General features: G+C 37.4%; 1 protein-coding gene across 1 annotated transcript in view; it reads left to right on the forward strand.

The window, feature by feature from the left end:
* LOC126474174 (dual oxidase) overlaps nucleotides 1-18,017 on the forward strand; it is a 547,064-nt gene extending 529,047 nt beyond the window's left edge. Inside the window, exons 18-22 of the mRNA XM_050101634.1 lie at nucleotides 8,138-8,434; nucleotides 13,183-13,347; nucleotides 14,776-14,931; nucleotides 15,332-15,460; nucleotides 15,953-18,017. Of these exons, the coding sequence (XP_049957591.1) occupies nucleotides 8,138-8,434; nucleotides 13,183-13,347; nucleotides 14,776-14,931; nucleotides 15,332-15,460; nucleotides 15,953-16,081 (876 nt within the window). The 3' untranslated portion in view covers nucleotides 16,082-18,017. The remainder of the gene's footprint in view (nucleotides 1-8,137; nucleotides 8,435-13,182; nucleotides 13,348-14,775; nucleotides 14,932-15,331; nucleotides 15,461-15,952) is intronic.
* The last annotated feature ends 529 nt before the right edge of the window (nucleotides 18,018-18,546 follow it).

The raw sequence follows: 18,546 nt of genomic DNA on the forward strand, positions 1-18,546 counted from the left end.
AGCTGTGACACGTTTTCTTAGGTCATTCAAATCTATGGGAAGGGGTAATATGCAAATTACATCTTTCACAAATCTCAACAAGAAAAAATCACAGGGTGTGCGATAAGGAGCCCTTAGAGGCCAGAAGTGAAGTGCTAAGCCATTCCCCGCATGCCTTATACATTGTCAGGAAACATCGACCATTGAGATGCCGGGGAGGGGTGCGGGGGGCAGGCTCCTTACTGCTACTGCTGGACTGCTGGAAATGTAGTCTCCTGAATCTTCATTCATTTGCGGAACACGCCAGGTCCAAAGCTCACTCGAATCTGCTCCACGTTTTCCTCAAATATACGTGGTTGTCCTGGGATTTTACCTTTACACAGATACACAGAGAGCCAGTTTCATCAAATTGTTTATTCCAGCAACCAGTGCTCTTTTTCCTCGCTGGAGGTCCAGTGTTAAACTTACGTCAAAATGCACGGTCTACCGCAGTCGTAGACGCAGTTTCACTGAACTCACAAATGCAAAACATCTTTTTTGCGTACTAGCTTCCGGAGCCAACATCTTCGTCTCAGAGTAGCACTTGTAACCTACGTCCTCAGTTATTTCCTGGATGTATTCCAAACTCTGTCTTCCTCTACAGTTTTTGCCCTCTACAGCTCCCTCTAGTACCATGGAAGTCATTCCCTCATGTCTTAACAGATGTCCTATCATCCTGCCCCTTCTCCTTATCAGTGTTTTCCACATATTCCTTTCTCTCCGATTCTGTGCAGAACCTGCTCATTCCTTACCTTATCAGTCCACCTTAATTTTCAACGTTCGTTTGTAGCACCACGTTTCAAATGCTTCGATTCTCTTTTGTTCCGCTTTTCCCAGTCCATGTTTCTCTACCATACAATGCTGTACTCCAGACACACATTCTTAGAAATTTCTTCCTCAAATTAAGGCCTGTGTTTGATACTAGTAGACTTCTTTTGCCATTGCTAGCCTGCTTTGATGTCCTCCTTGTTCCGGCCGTCATTGGTTATTTTACTGCCTCGGTAGCAGAATTCCTTAATTTCATCTACCTCGTGACCATCCGTCGTGATGTTAAGTTTTTCGCTGTTCTCATTTCTGCTGTTCATCCCATTTAGCATGTAATACTTGTTCACCTTCACTCAGGATAGCAATGCCAACAGTGAATCGTTTCACTGATATCCTTTCACTTTGAATTTTGATTTCACTCCTGAACCTTTCTCTTATTTCCGACATTGCTTCTTCGATGTACACATTGAACAGTAGGGGTGAAAGCCTACGTTCCTGTCTTACATCCTTTTTAATCCGAGCACTTCATTCTTGGTCGTCCACTCCTAGTAGTCCCTCCTGGCTCTTGTACATATTGTACCAGGTGATCAAAAAGTCAGTATAAATTTGAAAACTGAATAAATCACGGAATAATGCAGATAGAGAGGACAAATTGACACACATGCTTGGAATGACGTGGGGTTTTATTAGAACCAAAAAAATACAAAAGTTCAAAAAATGTCCGACAGATGGCGCTTTATCTGATCAGAATAGCAATAATTAGCATAACAAAGTAAGAAAAAGCAATGATGATGTTCATTACAGGAGATGCTCAATATGTCCACCATCAATAGCTGTAGTCGAGGAATAATGTTGTGAACAGCACTCTAAAGCACGTCCAGAATTATGGTGAGGCATTGGCGTTGGATGTTGTCTTTCAGCATCCCTAGAGATGTCGGTCGATCATGATACAGTTGCAACTTCAGGTAACCCCAAAGCCAATAATCGCACCAACTGAAGTCTGGGTAAACATCGTATGTTCCAGCAGGTGTTTATCAGCCAGGCTGGGGATGATGTGATTCTGTAACATATCGGCGTACCTCTCACCCGCCACGGTAGCAGTTACAAAACCAGAATCATGCATTTCCTCGAAGAAAAAAAGGACCGATAACGGTAGATATGGTAAATCCAACGCATACCGTGACTTTCTCGTCTTGCAATGGACAGTTCTAGGATTTTTGGTAGCCCAAATGCTGCAGTTGTGGGCGTTGATAGACCCTCGGAATGTGAAATGAGCTTCGTCGGTCCACGACATGTTACTCTACCAATCGTCATCTTCCGCCATATTTTGAAACGCCCACACCGCAAATGCCCTCCACTTCACTAAATCGCCAGGTAACAGTTCATGATGCCGATGGATTTAGTACGGATAGCATCAGAGGGTATGTCTATGTGCCAACCAAACAGTAGTGTATGGAATACCAGTGCAACGTGCGACTGCACGAGCGCTGACTTCCCCGTGCATAGACGAATCCGCTACAGTTTCCATTTCTTCCCGAACTGTCTCAGCAGCATTATGCCATGTGCTCGGTCGGCCACTATGGGGTCTATCGTCTAAACAACCCGTGACTTTGAACTTCGAAATCATTCTCGCCACAGCTGCATTTGTCAACGGACCTTTACCCGTTCGATTCCCCTTCCTATGGCGATAGGATCGTAACACTGAACTAGCACATTCCCCATTCTGATAATACAGCTTCACTAAAAGCGCCTTCTCAGGTAACGTCAACATGCTGCGACTGCTGGCGCATCTGATTCTCTCTCTCATTACAGCTCCTTTTATACACAATTGTCATGCGCAGTCACTGACGTTTTGCTGTCCAGCGCCATCTGTCGGACATTTTGTGAACTTTGTTTTTTTTTGTTCTAATAAAACCCCATGTCATTCCAAGCATGTGTGTCAATTTTTACCTCTCTATCTACATTATTCCGCACACAGGCCCAATCTTTTTGATTCACATGACTACGGGTGTCAATAGGAATGTTGACAAAGATAGGATGCTATTTCTGTGTAAGTGTGGTAATAACGTATTTCACATTCCCTGAACAGTCAACATCAAACATTCATCTACAGGCTGAAAACGTTGAGTATAAATAAATTAAGTCGAGTGTAATGCCCAATACACCTTATGTGACGAGCAAAGATGTGAGGGATAAGAAAGAATTGCCACTGTTCAACTGCCATGTTAGCAAGTTGCTCCAAAAGAGAACTTTGTCACAGATTTAAATGTAGCAAAAGCCTTGTTGGCATACACATGTTAAACAATGTCAAAATGAGAACAAGAAGATGTTTAAAATAAATTTTAATGTAAAACGCTGTCTCCCAATCTGACTAATGACACAATTGCTGATCAGTTAGGGGAAAATATTACATCTCTTACATATCCAGAAGTATGAGTATGGAGTGTTTTAATATGTAACAACCACACAAAACTATCCCGTATTGCAATTTATTGGAAGAAACCCTAGGAAGTGCAGTCCACCCATCAAGGAGGTAAAGACAATACCTCCACTTCGTCCTTAGTCTGCAACCCTTACCAGACAGAACTGATAGAGGAGACAGAGGTGATCTAAAGAAGAGCAGCATGAATCATCATGTGCTTGCTTAGTAAGCTCAAAAGCAGCAGAGTTACGTTAAATGCAACTCCAGCTGCAGTCACTATAAGAGAGACATTTATGACTGAATGATTTACAGCTGAAATTTAGGGAGCACGTGTATATAGAGGACTCCACTAATGGATTTCTTCCACCAACGTACACCTCACAAGAAGACCATGAGGACTAAATGAAGGGATTTGATCTTATCGTAAGTCTCCTAAGTGTTCTTCCCAGCGCACTATTAGCAACTAGAACAGAAATGTGTGAAATGATAGTGGTACAAGATGTGTATTCTCTGGTATGCACCATAAGTTGGCTTGTGGATTATATGTGTAGATGTTATTGATTATTCTCCTTCAGTTTTATAAGAATACAATTCAGTGGGAAGTACTAGCAGGGTGTCGAGACAAAGAAAAACAGTACATATTTTTCTGGTATGGAAAGACACACATGCTGGAGTACATTCATAAAAGGATAGAAAAAGGACCAGAGAGTGTTCAAGATGGTTAAAGAATGTTCATTAAAAAAAGTGAGAAAACATGCTTAACTACACTTTGCTTTTAAGAGTAATTTTTCAGCAGTCTCATTTCTCCTTTGTGAGGGCCACAATAATGGGTCAGTTTAATATGAAAAAAATTTGAACAAAAATAATAAAATTTAGTTGAAACAACAAATGTGTAGATGCTTTTATAAACTTTTTTCTTTTTCCAGTTTTGCCAATTTATTAATTCCATAATTACAACCAGTCCTGAAGGCCTACAGAGTTGAGATAAATTGTAACGAGTTTTTAGATTATGTTCAGCTGACAGTTCTGCAAGCACTGAAGTTACACAGAACTAGTAATTGCCCAAATGTAGTGATATTTTCTTACAGTAAAACAAAAACTGAAGGCAGTTATAGCTGTAAACACAATGAAATTAGACATCCCTTCATGTAAACTATTAAGCTAATTTAGGTAACCAGAGCAGTAACTTAATATTGAGACCTTTCTCAAGACAAGAGTCACTCTGATCACTGCTTGGGAATTTCAAACTAATAGTAATTTAATGATGTGTGGTATAAGCCATCAACACAACATATTGAAGATAAGTTGGTGCCTGATTATTGTGGCTCAATATCCCAGATGGATTCCAATTTAATGACAGCATTAAATTAGGGCAGATTCTTCTAGAAAATCAATGTTGAGGTCACCACACATTAAAGCATAATTGGAATTACCGTATTTTGATTTTTTTAGTAAAGAAGGTAAGGTTATGAGGAAAACAGATATGTGAATGTGATATACATTGCCTGACAAAAAAGTTATGCACCCATTAGTGGAGGAGGGAACCCAAATGATACTTCAAGAGTTGGGAGATTGTATTATGTTACTGCAGTAATTAATAAACTGAGTCAAATTTAGTAAGGACTTGGCATTATGAGTCTACTTATCAGTATGACACTGCACACCCTCTGCCCTGGATGCATGCTCTGATTCGTTTGGGAACAGTATCATAAAGCATTGTATCCTCTCCCAAAGTGAGCTGGCCCATAGCTGTTCTAACTAGTTCGTGATGTCCTGGATACTGGCACTGAGATGGAACTGGCATCTGAGATGGTCCTATACATTCTATCATGAACAGATCTTGGAATCTTACTGACCAAAGGAGTGCCTCAGCATCAAATAGACAATTCATAGAGACATGTCCCATGTGTGGATTAGCACTGTTCTGTTGAAAAATTGGAGCATGTGTTGCATGAAATGTAACATATGAAACCCAGGAAGTTTGTGGCTTACCATTTTGCTGTGAGAGTTACTCAATCACTATCAGCCATGACCTGAAATTATACTTGATGCTTTCCCATATGGACACAAGAAGTAAAACCTCATTGCCTCTCCAAAACACTGGACAAATGGAACTTCTCCCATTTCACCACCATCCTCACCGACAATGGTCATCCAGGGTAGTGCAGAACTGTTATTCATCAGTGAACACAATATGATACCATTCATCAGCAGTCCATGCTTCCCAGTCAATGCACCTCTGGTACCACGCGCCGCGGAATTTGAATCCCCGCCAGACGTCGTGGAAATCGAAGACCCATAGATGTCTCTGTACCATCGCGCCATAAGCTGTGGCAGTGCGCGCCTCCTGACCCACATTTAGAGTGAGGGCGCCACAGTGGAACACATGGTTGCAGCAGCCAATAGCGGCGTCCCCGATCGAGTACTTAAGCACCTGCCTGTCGCTCAGCCTGCCAGTGTGACCTCGCGTGCATCTCAGGACATATCGCCTCGCATTAGACAGCGTATTGACTTTTGTGTTGCTTTATGAGTGGAGGTGGTTGTCTTGTTTGGTTTGTGACTCTATTGTCTGTTCTTGTTTTGTGTTGTAAGGTCCTTCATTGGTCGTGTCCATCCTCTCCCGTTGTGTTGTTGTTCGCAGGCCGCTCTGTGGGTCCCGCCGCGTTTCTGTCACTACAACCCCACGACCATTCTGGTCGCTGTTACAACAGCACCCATTTGTGATGTGGTGTTTATGGCAGCCTACACATATGACAGCAAATCTCTAGTCTAACTGCTGCTAGTCTCTGACGAATGGTATAGGATGCTGAATGTTATAGTGTGTCTACTAATTGCCTTTGGGTGGCAGGTGTGGATATGAACGGGTTCAGTGTGCTTGGTGCACAATCTGATAATCCTTCTGTATGGTGGTCAGACACGGTTGATGGGAACCTACACAGCGAATATACCTGCCTTCATTTTCCTGTGATTTCCAACATCAGATATTGCACATTTCAACCAGCCAACAAAATCGAGGCCCACAATAAGGTCCCCTTCAACCTCTGTCAGCTGCCAATAATGCTATATCACATGAGTACTTGGCTTCTCCATGTCCTTCCCAGTAATCGCTCACCATCTGGTGCTGTTCACACCCATTATATATACTACCAGGCCTACAATAAAACATGAACAGTACTGATACACTCTAGTGGCTTTTCTACCTGTCACAGAGTCCTGAAACTATGATAATTTGCATACCTGCTAATGGTGTGTATGTGTGCAAAGTTATATTGACATCCATCAGTGTGTTTTTGGGTGTTCACATTTTGTTGGGAAGTGTATTTAGTTCCAGAAGGTTTTTACAATCACAAGAGTTTTTGTTAGGAAAGTAGTGGTGATTCCAATTATTTTATTAACTTTATAGCTCTCACTTCAGGCTGATAGTTCATAGATACATCATTCATGACTAGATGCTTCTGTCACTTTTTTGGTACTGGAGGTGCACACGTACAGAAGCAAATATAGCTTTCAACCAGATGTATGTATATTGTTAGATTATTTCTTATAAAAACTTTAATTTCATGGTTACAGATGGGCATGAAACTACAGCCTGTGTGCACTCTATATCCCCACATTATCTGAGGCAAATTTCATTCAAATTGTACAACATTTATGCCCATCAGTGTTAACATTTTTATTCATTTGTTCATTTATATTTTCTGCATGTTTTGTTAAATTTTGACAGCCACTCAAGAAATTAAAAAGAATTACTTCCATGATTTCTACAGATATATTCATAGTTATAAGTCCAGTTTTCACAGGACACAGAACATGCTGCTGTCTAACTAATTAAGGAGATAATACTAACTTGCACTGGAAACCTCAGGTTGTAGAAAAACTGGAAATCTTTATAATAACTGAATGATAAGTAAAATCTTTGGCTTATGTATCTGGGTTCTCAGTCTAATAACTACAGGTTCTGAATGCTTTTTTTAACTTTTTGCACTGGATCATGTAACTCTGGTCTGTTTCTTACACAAAGATTCAAAGTTTAAGTGAAATTTTTATTATACTATTGATTTTACTGTTTTCACATTTATTTAATAATTAATTGGAATTTGTCTTTTATTTTAAGACTTGAATACCATTACATAGTGAATTATAGACCCCATAACACTAAAAATACAAATGTTCTTGAAGATGCCCTTCCATGATGTTTAGTTACCTTAGTGTACTATTTCCTTTCAACTTTTCCTACAAGACCTACAAATACAAGACAGCATGAAGTGAAATATGAAAAGTGTTCCAGTGTTTGTGAATATCTACTACAACTGAGAGAGATGTATTGCTGAATGCAAACCATGCTAAACTGTATTTTTCAGTGCAGTGGCAAATTATTTCATGATATCAGTATATCAGTCACATTTCCTCCATTTGCACAGCTGTTTTAATGATCAACTAAATGAAATATAAATTTGTTTTGCACTATTACTTCTTTTGACAAAATGTCCTGAAAGAAATTCAGTTTGTCAGCTCCTCCTTCCAAGTATCACTCTATCTAACTCTGCCTCACAAAATCTAGTGTGACATTTTGATTGAAACTTCCTAGCAGTTTAAAACTGTGTGCCAGACCAAGACTCAAACTTGGGACCTTTGCCTTGCTCTAGTACAACACTTGCCCAAGAAAGGGAAAAGTCCCGAGTTCAAGTCTTGGTCCAGCACACAGTTTTGATCTGCCAGGAAGTTTCATATCAGTGCACACTCCGCTGCAGAGTGAAAATCTCATTCTGGAGACATTTTGATGTTCATACACTCCAATATAATTACCAACATTCTGAAACAGCTTGCAACTCAACTATTTTTGTGAGTAGGTGTATAAGTTACAGTTTATAACATGAAGAAAACTCAAAAAACTTAAAGCAACACATTATGTATGGAAACTTTATTTTTCAGGTTGTTAGCCTGAGGACAAAATATATGGCCCTTGACATTATTGAGACTGAGCTGCTGCCATCAGATGTCATAAAACTAAAGTTTTACAGGCCACCAAATTTCAAATATTTGTCTGGCCAATGGGTCCGACTCTCTTGTACTGCTTTCAAACCAGAAGAATTCCATTCATTTACATTAACATCAGCTCCACATGAAAACTTTTTATCCTGCCACATAAAAGCACAAGGACCATGGACTTGGAAGCTAAGAAATTACTTTGACCCCTGTAACTTTAACCCTGAAGAAGATCATCCTAAGGTAAAGTTACAAAACTAAATCATAATCTAATTATTATAAAAATAGCCATCATTATTTGACTACACTATTTTGTTACTGTTTATGCTAGCTGTGTGTGTTCTGACGTTTTTGAGTAAATGTAAAGCCACCATCAACAACTTATTTACCTACAGTAATGATGAGATGATTTGGTAACAATTGTGCCACTCTACATCTACATCTACGTGTACACTCTGCAAACCACAGTGAGGTTCTTGGCAGAGGGTACGTCCCATTGTATCAGGTATTAGGGTTTCTTCTTGTCCCATTCACATATGGAGCACAAGAACACTTATTGTTTCAATTCCTCTGTCTGTGCAGTAATTATTCTAATCTTATCCTCATGACACCTATTTGAGTGATACTTAAGGCATTGTAGTATATCCCTACAATAATCATTTAAAGCCAGTTTTTTAAACTTTGTTAATAGACTTTCTTGGGATAGTTTATGTCTGGCTCCAAGAGTCTGCCATTTCAGTTCCTTCAGTATTTCTGTGACTCTCTCCCATGGAGTAAAGAAACCTGTGATCATTCATGCTGATCTTCTCTGTATACCTTCAATATCCCCTGTTAATCCTATCTGACAGGGGTCCTCCGCACTTGGGCAATATTCTGGAACTGGTCACATGAGTGATTTGTAAACATTCTCTTTTGTAGACTGATTGCACTTCCCCAATATTCTATCAATAAACTTCAGTCTACCACCTGCTTTACCCATGGCTGAAACTATGTGGTCATTGCATTTCATATCCCTACAAAGTGTTACACCCAGGTATTTGTATGCCGAATCCATTGGTGACTCTTAGGTATTATAGTCATAGGATACTACATTTTTTCATTTTGTAAAGTGCAAAATCTTGCATTTCTGAACATTTACAGCAAGTTGCCAATCTCTGCACCACATTGAAATCTTATCAGGATCAAATGAATATTTATGCAGCCTATCTCAGATTGTACTTCATTACAGATAACTGCATCATCTTCAAAAAGCCTGATTTTAATATTAATATTTTCTGTAAGGTCATTAATATATAACATGAACAGTAAGGGTCCCAATGCACTTCCCAGGTGCAACCTGAAGTTACATCTGTTGATGACTCTCCATCCAAGGTAACATGCTCTGACTCCTTACCAAAAAGCCCTCCACTCAGTCACAAATTTCATTTGATACCCTGTATGATTGTACTTTTGACAATAAGTGTAAGTGCAGTACTGAGTCAAATGCATTTTGGAAATCAAGAAACACTGCATCTAACAGATTGCTTTGATCCAAAGCTTTGAGTATGTCATAGGAGAAAAGTGTGAGTTGGGTTTCACATGACTGATGTTTTCAAAATCCATGCTGGTTGGCACTGAGTAGGTCTTTCTGTTCAAGATACCTCATTATATTTGAGCTCAGAATATGTTCTAAGATTCTACAACAAATTAATGTCGAGGATATTGGATGGTAGTTTTGTGGATCACTTCTACTACCCATCTTGTAGATGGGTGTGACTTGTGTCTGTGTGTATGAAAGTGATCCACCTGATGTAAAAACAATTAAGAAATGGTATAGGAAGTTTCTGGCAACAGGAATTTTTCTGAAACATTCTGGTGGTGCACAATACGGAGTTTCAGAAGAGATAGTGGAGGACATCAAACGTTTCTCAGAATCCCACGTAAGTAAATTCATCAAGCATCTAGACAACTTGATGCACCTCAATCAACATTGCATCATGTAGTTCACCAGCATCTTCGTATGTGTGCTCACAAAGTGCAAATTCTGCAACATCTGACGCTGAACGCCAAACCATGCTGACTACCATTTGCTGCAGATATGCTGCAGTGTATTGATATGGATGCCAGCTTCCTGGAAAGATGTTTATTCTCAGATGAGGCAACCTTTCATCTATCAGGAAGCGATAATATGCATAATGTTTGGATTTGGGTTTCGCAAAATATGCATGTTGTCATTGAACATGTTCATGATAGCCCTAAACTAAACATCTGGTGCAGGGTAATGGACAACAGGACTGTTGGACCGTTCTTCTTTGCAGAACAAACAGTGAATGGGTCAGTGTGTCTGGACATGTTGGAGCAGTTTGGGTACCCTCAGATGCAAGACTTGCAACTCAACAAGATGGAGCTCCACTGCATTGACCAACAGCTGTTAGCAAGTTCCTAGATAGGAAATTTCCCAGTCATTGGATCAGACGCAGAGGACTCGTTGCCTGGCCACCACATTCACCCGACATTACGCCACTTGATTTCTTCATATGGAAATTCATGAAGGACAACGTGTCTGCGGCCAAAGTGGATGATATTCCTACATTGTGACATTTTATCACTAATGCGATTGCAATAATAACAGAGGAAATGTTACCAAGAACTTGGCAAGAAATTGAATTGTTGTTGTTGTGGTCTTCAGTCCTGAGACTGGTTTTATGCTGCTCTCCATGGTACTCTATCCTGTGCAAGCTTCTTCATCTCCCAGTACCTACTGCAGCCAACATCCTTCTGAATCTGCTTAGTGTATTCATCTCTTGGTCTCCCTCTATGATTTTTACCCTCCACCCTGCCCTCCAATACTAAACTGGTGATCCTTTGATGCCTCAGAACATGTCCTACCAACTGGTCCCTTCTTCTTGTCAAGTTGCACCACAAACTCCTCTTCTCCCCAATTCTATTCAATTCCTCCTCATAGATATTGAATATAGACTCAATATTCTTCATGCTACAAATGGTTCACATGTAGAGGTGTATTGATGATAAATAAATAAATTCTTTGAGACACTCTACAATGTGGTGCTTTTTTCATTGTCATATCTACTGTGGCTCCCCCCCCCCCCTCCTGGTTCTTTGAAATCAAAGAGGTTTGAGTGGGACATCCTGTAGTTTTACTACAGCTTTCTTATCATCTGATAATGTCTGTCAAGAGATTTAGATGGTGATCGGTACATATTTAGAATATTTGTCACATATATATTATTACAGTGCCTTTGTTTCTTTCCAGGCAACATGATTACATTCTATCAATTCTTCTAGTAACTGCAAAATGTGGACCAGTGTCATCCACTTAATAAAAATTTATAGAAATTTTAGGCCTGAGCCAGCTGGGCTGCTGTTACATTGATGTTTCTGATGTTATCGTCTGTTGCACCATTTTAGTCATTTTGCTGTTGCTATCTCCTTCTCTTATTGTTCAGTTTGTATGAGAAATAATTCTGGTCCACTGGCTATTATTGGTATGGAATCTGTGTTACAGGCATCACTCACTCTGTCTCTGTCAAATATCCTGTGTGATCCATTCATAAGTGTTGCTGGATTCATCCTGTTCATGTTTTCATTGTTATAGTATACGCTGTCCTATTCAGTGACAATTAATATTAAATGTCTGCTCTCATAACTATACTACACCACTCTAAATAACTAAAAAGCCGTTATCAAAAGTAGCAGCTTCCTTTCTAATTTAGTTGATTAAATTTGTCTGGCACAAGTATGAATGTCATTAAGCACTAGGGGCCTACAACGATATTTTATTGTTAATACACTATACAGGTTAAGTCTCTCATTTTTTTAAAAAATGTATATATGACTGTTTCACATCCATGAGGATTCTCTTTCATGATGGGATCTGCAGAATACAATACGTGAATGAATGAATGAATGAATGAACAGTTGTCGTCCAGCATAATAAGCATATGTATGAGACTCTCAAAACATAGAAATAGACGAACAGCAAGAGACTACTAAAATTAGAATATCAGGAATCTTTATTTTTAAGTATTAGCTTTTCTGAAAATTTGTGAAGACACTATCCAGCCTTACTAAATGTTGGTTATGTGTGGGAAATGTCACTGGTAAATAACATAAGCTATGTATTAAATATGATCATTTCCTGTTCATGTACTCTACAGAAACAGTTTACCATCTCTCTGTATCTATCTGACTAACTCTAGAACACCTGTGGTGAAAGAGTTATTTTGAGACCTCATTTTGTAACTTTGGAAAAATCCATAGAATTCAGTAAGTATTTCATGTCTCTCTCAATATGAAAACGGTCACAACTTTTTGATTATTTTGGTTTTGAATTTCTTTTTTTGTGTATTTTTAACTTCATTCATAATTTTTTATATTAAATAACTACAGTGCTCATAATGCAATTTCAATCTTCATTTATTATTAAATCTCTGATTACAGTATTGTCTTTACCACAGAAATCTCTAAATCCCTTTTACTCGTGTTAGTTTTGACCTACAAGAAAACTAGGTTCAAAACAATTGAAAAACAAGTTAAGAAATCTATTAAATATCCCACTCACATCTAAATTATTTTGATGTTGATGTGCACTTATGATAGAATGTAATAATTGGAAAAGAGAATAACTGTTGACACTTGCATATGTTGCAAAAATTAGTATTATTAGTTTCCATTTTTATCATTCTCATTTTTAATAACCATAATTAATTTCTTAAGGGAATGTAAGAAAAATATACATTGGAAGCTTTATTGTCATTATCATCTTCCATGCATTACACTGGTATGTATATGTTCATTGTATGTTGTCCTACATAGCCTTTCACAGTATGGTATGCTATTTTGTGTGTGAGTGGAGAGGGGGGGGGAGGCTGGGTATTGGGTGCACATGTTTGCTAAGAAGTTATTTTGCCAAATGTCCATTATTGTCAGCACACATTCTGTCTATTTTTAATCAAAACTTTAGTAAAAAACTGCAGCTTCTGTTTTTACAGATTCGTCTTGAGGGACCTTTTGGAGGTGGAAATCAAGATTGGTATAAATTTGAAGTGGCTGTTATGGTAGGAGGTGGCATAGGAGTAACTCCATATGCATCTATTCTAAATGACCTTGTCTTTGGTACATCCACCAACAGATATTCTGGTGTTGCATGCAAAAAGGTAATAGCCTGATAATATAAAAATTTGAATCTATGTGTTTAAGCAAACAACTATTTATAAGGGGTGTTCAAAAAGAAATGAGCCAGAGGCATAATTACAGAAATCATGTTAGAAATACTGACCCTGGCTGTTGAGACCCTTGTCCCACTGTGACACAAGGCGGTGAACGGTCATCTTATAAAATTCCCGGGATTGCAATGTTAACCAGTTCCGCACGTACAGCTGGATGTCATCATGCGAGGTGAATCGTTTGCCCCTCAGAGTCTTTTTAAGGGGACCAAAAATGATTCACTTCTGATTCACTTCCTGCAGCACGGGACAACATTGAATGCCCAATGTTACTCACAAACCTTGACCACCCTTCACCAAGTGATCAAATCAAAATGACCAGGCAATCTCACCCATGGGGTCATTCTGCTCCATGACAATGCAAAGCCTCATACAGCCAACACAGTCGCAGCACTCCTGCAGAAATTCAAATGGAAGATTCTCGGCCTCCCTCCATTCAGTCCAGACCTCTCTCCCTGTGATTACATCATTTTTGGTCCCCTTAAAAATGCTCTGAGGGGCACATGATTCACCTCAGATGACAATGTCCAGCTGTGTGTGCGGAACTGGTTAACATTGCAGCCCCAGGAATTTTATGAGACAGCTATTCATTGCCTTGTGTAACAGTGGGACAAGTGTCTCAACAGCGAGGGTCAATACTTCTAACATACAGGTACTGGTTTCTGTAATTATGCCTCTGGCATGTTTCTTTTTGAATGCCCCTTATAATACAACACAGCAAGAAACAGCAGTGGTTTTTCAAAGTGGTATACTTTCTTCTAACTTATCATGTAACATTTAACTAGCATAAGTACAAACAGTGTTGAGCAGTATAGCGCTAGTAAATATTAGTGTTCTCAATAAACAGAAGAAGTTAAGTCACAGACAGGCACAACAAAAATACTGCTATACATGTGAGCTTTCAGCCTAAAGACCTTCTTCTGATGTAGAAAACTCACACAGGCCTCGGTGGTCAGATACAGTGGTCTTGTGTGTGAGAGAGAGAGAAAATTGTCCTTGCATGAATTTTTGTGTTTTTTCTACATTAGAAGAAGGCCTTTTGGCCAAAAGCTCTTATGTGTAGCAGTATTTTTGTTGTGCCTCTCTGTAAATGGGCTTCATCTCTATATGCTGAGTAGCAACCTATTCTTTCCATAACACTGCCGTTATTCTATCCTGGATTTTCCATAGTTTAGTTATTAATAAAGTGTATACATCTCTATGAGTTTCTTGCCCTTTGTTAATGTATTACTTGATTTCTTCCATAGTCCTGAAATTTACCCTTCTATATCGGTTTACAGAACATAATGTGCAAATCAAAATAACTGAAAATTCCAAACTGTCTGAAGAAGACATTAACAAATTATTTACTTTTTTCAGGTATATTTCTTGTGGATCTGTCCTTCACATCGACATTTTGAATGGTTCATTGAAGTGTTGCGAGATGTTGAGAAGAAGGATGTAACAAATGTTTTAGAGATACACATCTTCATTACACAATTCTTCCACAAGTTTGACCTAAGGACTACAATGCTGGTAAGAAAGAATTAAGGGTCTTTAAAAGTCTACATGTTATCACTTACCTATAATAAGCTGACATTCATTGCCACTGAAAACGTTGACAAGATTTTTAGCTGAAACTGTGTAACAAAATTTACCAAGATTGAAGGGATTAGCTGCAGGTTTTAGAAGTATCATAGTATCTCAGGCTTACAGCCAAGCAAAATGGAGTTCAAACAAATTGAAACAGTAGGAAGCCCGAGATGATTTTACTCAATCATTTTGTAGTGGGACTGTTACTGTATATTGTAATAAAATCTGAATTTTATTGTATATTTACAAATACTGGCATAGCAGGAGATTTAAAAGTACACATAGTTAGTTATTATTACATTCTTTGTATACTCACTAATACGTTGTGACAAATCTCTTACAGTATATTTGTGAGAATCACTTCCAGAGACTCTCAAAAATGAGCATGTTCACAGGACTGAAGGCTATAAATCATTTTGGTCGACCAGACATGTCATCTTTCCTCAAGTTTGTGCAGAAGAAGCATAGCTATGTGAGTACAATAATAAATTTGCCACTTAGTATTGTGTGTATTACATATATTCGAACTCCCTATTGTATGTCTAAAGGAAGTTCACAGTACATCACACCAACATCTTTACTTTATAATACCTCTATTCGTTTTACATAAATTCTGAAACATATTTTAGATAGTAACTCTGTTTCATAGAAATACATTTTAAACTTCCTTGAATCTTTATTATTACCATTGTTATTCCAACATAGTAATTTAAGAGACAACTAATAAATATTAAACTTAGTGTAGTGTTAAGGAATGACACTAACATACATCAACACAGAAATTCACATCTTATTAATACAGAGTTCCAAAAGGTTCAATATCGTATTTTCTGCTATTCCTGATACATACATACTTTTATTTAACACATGATAAGCATAGTATCTTTATTATTATCATTAATCTGCAGGATATTATTATTGTTATTATTATTATCATAAATTTTTGTATTTTTTATGTTTGCAGGTAAGTAAGATTGGAGTATTCAGTTGTGGGCCTCGACCTCTTACAAAGAGTATAATGGCTGCCTGTGAAGAGGTGAATAAAGGTCGCAAATTGCCTTATTTCATCCATCACTTTGAAAATTTTGGATAGTGAACAGAAGTAAGGCATTAGTGTGATTTGGGAATGTGTTACCAAGCTACATAATTTATTAAATACTGTCATATACAATGTTGCAGAAATTCTTTAGAAACATTGTCAAATAGCTGAATATTGTAGTTCTCACCTTAAGCAAGATAATTTCAGAATTTGTGTTTGAGAACCCATTCTTCTGTCACTGTTATTTATTTTTGTGTGTCAGTTTGTTATTGTAATTCAGTGCTGAAACTGGAGAAAATATTTTGATGATATGTGTAGGTTACCTTTCACAGTAAGTATTACACATAGAGGATCTCTATGCAGTCCCAGAAGAAGAAAAAATGCTAAAAGTCTTACTTCACTAGATTAGAAATAAATAAAAACAAAGAATTACATCAATCCTTGCTGAGGCTTATATGATGTAGATGAGGAGGAGGAATATATTGGATACATGCTAAAGACTGATTCTATTTTTTACTGAACTGTTATTTGATACATAATGGACTAATGCGTGCAGATTTTTATGTATAACAGGCAAACAAAACTCTACAAAAGTGAAATGGCAATGATATCAGTAGTGTGTACCAAATATATGGTTATTTTCTATGGCAAAATGTCTGTTGTGGCTTTGAAACAGAATTCAATGCCTTTTAGCCAATACAAACTCTTTAATTCAATTTTAGTGTGATAAGAGTTAGCAATATGATATAATCTGTTACTTTCACTTCTTTTGTCACAAGTTAGATTGCTACATTGCACAGGCCATTTATATCCATGTCTAAAAACAACTATTGTAGGTAATTTTTCCTCTTGAATGGCTCATGTTTCAGTTCCATGTTACCTGATACAACAGTGAGGAATAAGTGACTACACTGCTGAAATAATTTCTATGTACTATATTCAGTGATTACTGAAGGAAATTTCAGAGTAAATGGTCATGAAAATTCAATAACATGAATTTTATAACACACGAAGTTTAGAGTATGTGTTTAGTTATTTACTTGTGTATCTTATGGGTGGTGAGATGATAAAAAATTTACTCCTTACATATTATTTCTGCTGCAGAACTGAAGTGTTAAGCATCTTAAAAAGTTAAGTAATATTTCATTACTTGCTGAAAACAGAACTTCATTTCTTCATACATTAAACCTTATGCTGAGCACTATGTGGAAGACCTGTAATGAAACAACACAATTACCTTTTTAGAATTTCATGCAGGGATCTAAAAACAGCTATTTGTCTGCTTCAGTTTCATAAAAAGAAACATTTTTCAATTAATTTATCAGGTATAATTAATATATTTTGCATTTATATTGACAAAACACATCATGGCCACCACTGATCAGTCTTTAAATAAATATATTTTTGGTTTAATAAGTGATAATGTCATCCAATACATGACTGTTAAATTGTTAAACTTGAACCATCTTCCACAAAGAGAAAGTGAAACTAATTTCTGCATTATTCCAATTATGTTATTATCAAAGTAATTGAAATCTAAAGTTCATACATTTGATAGAGTAAGTTTTATATACAATAGGTTCACAGTCTGTTATACTTGCTACAGCTGTTTTCTACAAGTGCAGAATATTCTGTGAAAAGAGAGGCAGCATGACTCTAAATCAGTATTGCCATAAAATAAATTTTTACTATATTTTTGTATTGAAAGCAGATCTTTGCCATGTAATAGGTGAAAGTACTGTTTGATTAGTGTAACGATTAATGTTCCTGACTCTGTTGTGTAAGGCTGGAGATCAGTATTCTGGTGTGAATGAGGTATTAGGATAGGAATCAACTTTATTTATTTATTTCTGTTAATGGTAGAAATGCAGTGATGATGTATTTAAGAGAAAAACATAACCCCGTGTATATGATCATTCTGTAAATATAACATATGTAATTACATTGCTGTAAATAATGTTACATAGTGCAAATAAAATGTGTAAATTACTGAAGTTTCTTTTTTTTAAAAAAAAATCACAAATGTTATTTATTGTTTTGATAACTAATGATTACAGGAAGGTATAATTTCAAGTGCTCACAAGATATGTTGGTTCCATTACCAATCAGTAATCAAGTGTAGTTCTTAACACTACATTTCACCTACTTCTTCACATCTAAAATCATGTTGTTTACTATAGGTAATTGACTGGGTAGTGAAAGCTACTTTACAGTGCAAAAAAAAAAATAGTAATATTTTTTAATGAGGAGAGAGAAGAACAGATTCATTTTGATGAAACCTTTCATGATGGGTGATCAAAAAGTTTCCATTTGAGGGCACTGCTTCAGTGTATATTCGACATAGCACTTCTTACATGTGTGCCGTAAATGTGAAAATGTGAACTGTGCCAACATTATTACAAATTGTGTCCAAACAGTACCATGTGTTGTTATTCTTTTTTGTCTTCCAAAGAATAAACACTGGTAGACATCCACTGGAGAATGAAGAATGTATATGGGGCAATATGTCTATCAAAAAT

The sequence above is a fragment of the Schistocerca serialis genome, chromosome 4, assembly GCF_023864345.2.
Source record: "Schistocerca serialis cubense isolate TAMUIC-IGC-003099 chromosome 4, iqSchSeri2.2, whole genome shotgun sequence".
NCBI classification, from domain to species: Eukaryota; Metazoa; Arthropoda; class Insecta; order Orthoptera; family Acrididae; genus Schistocerca; species Schistocerca serialis.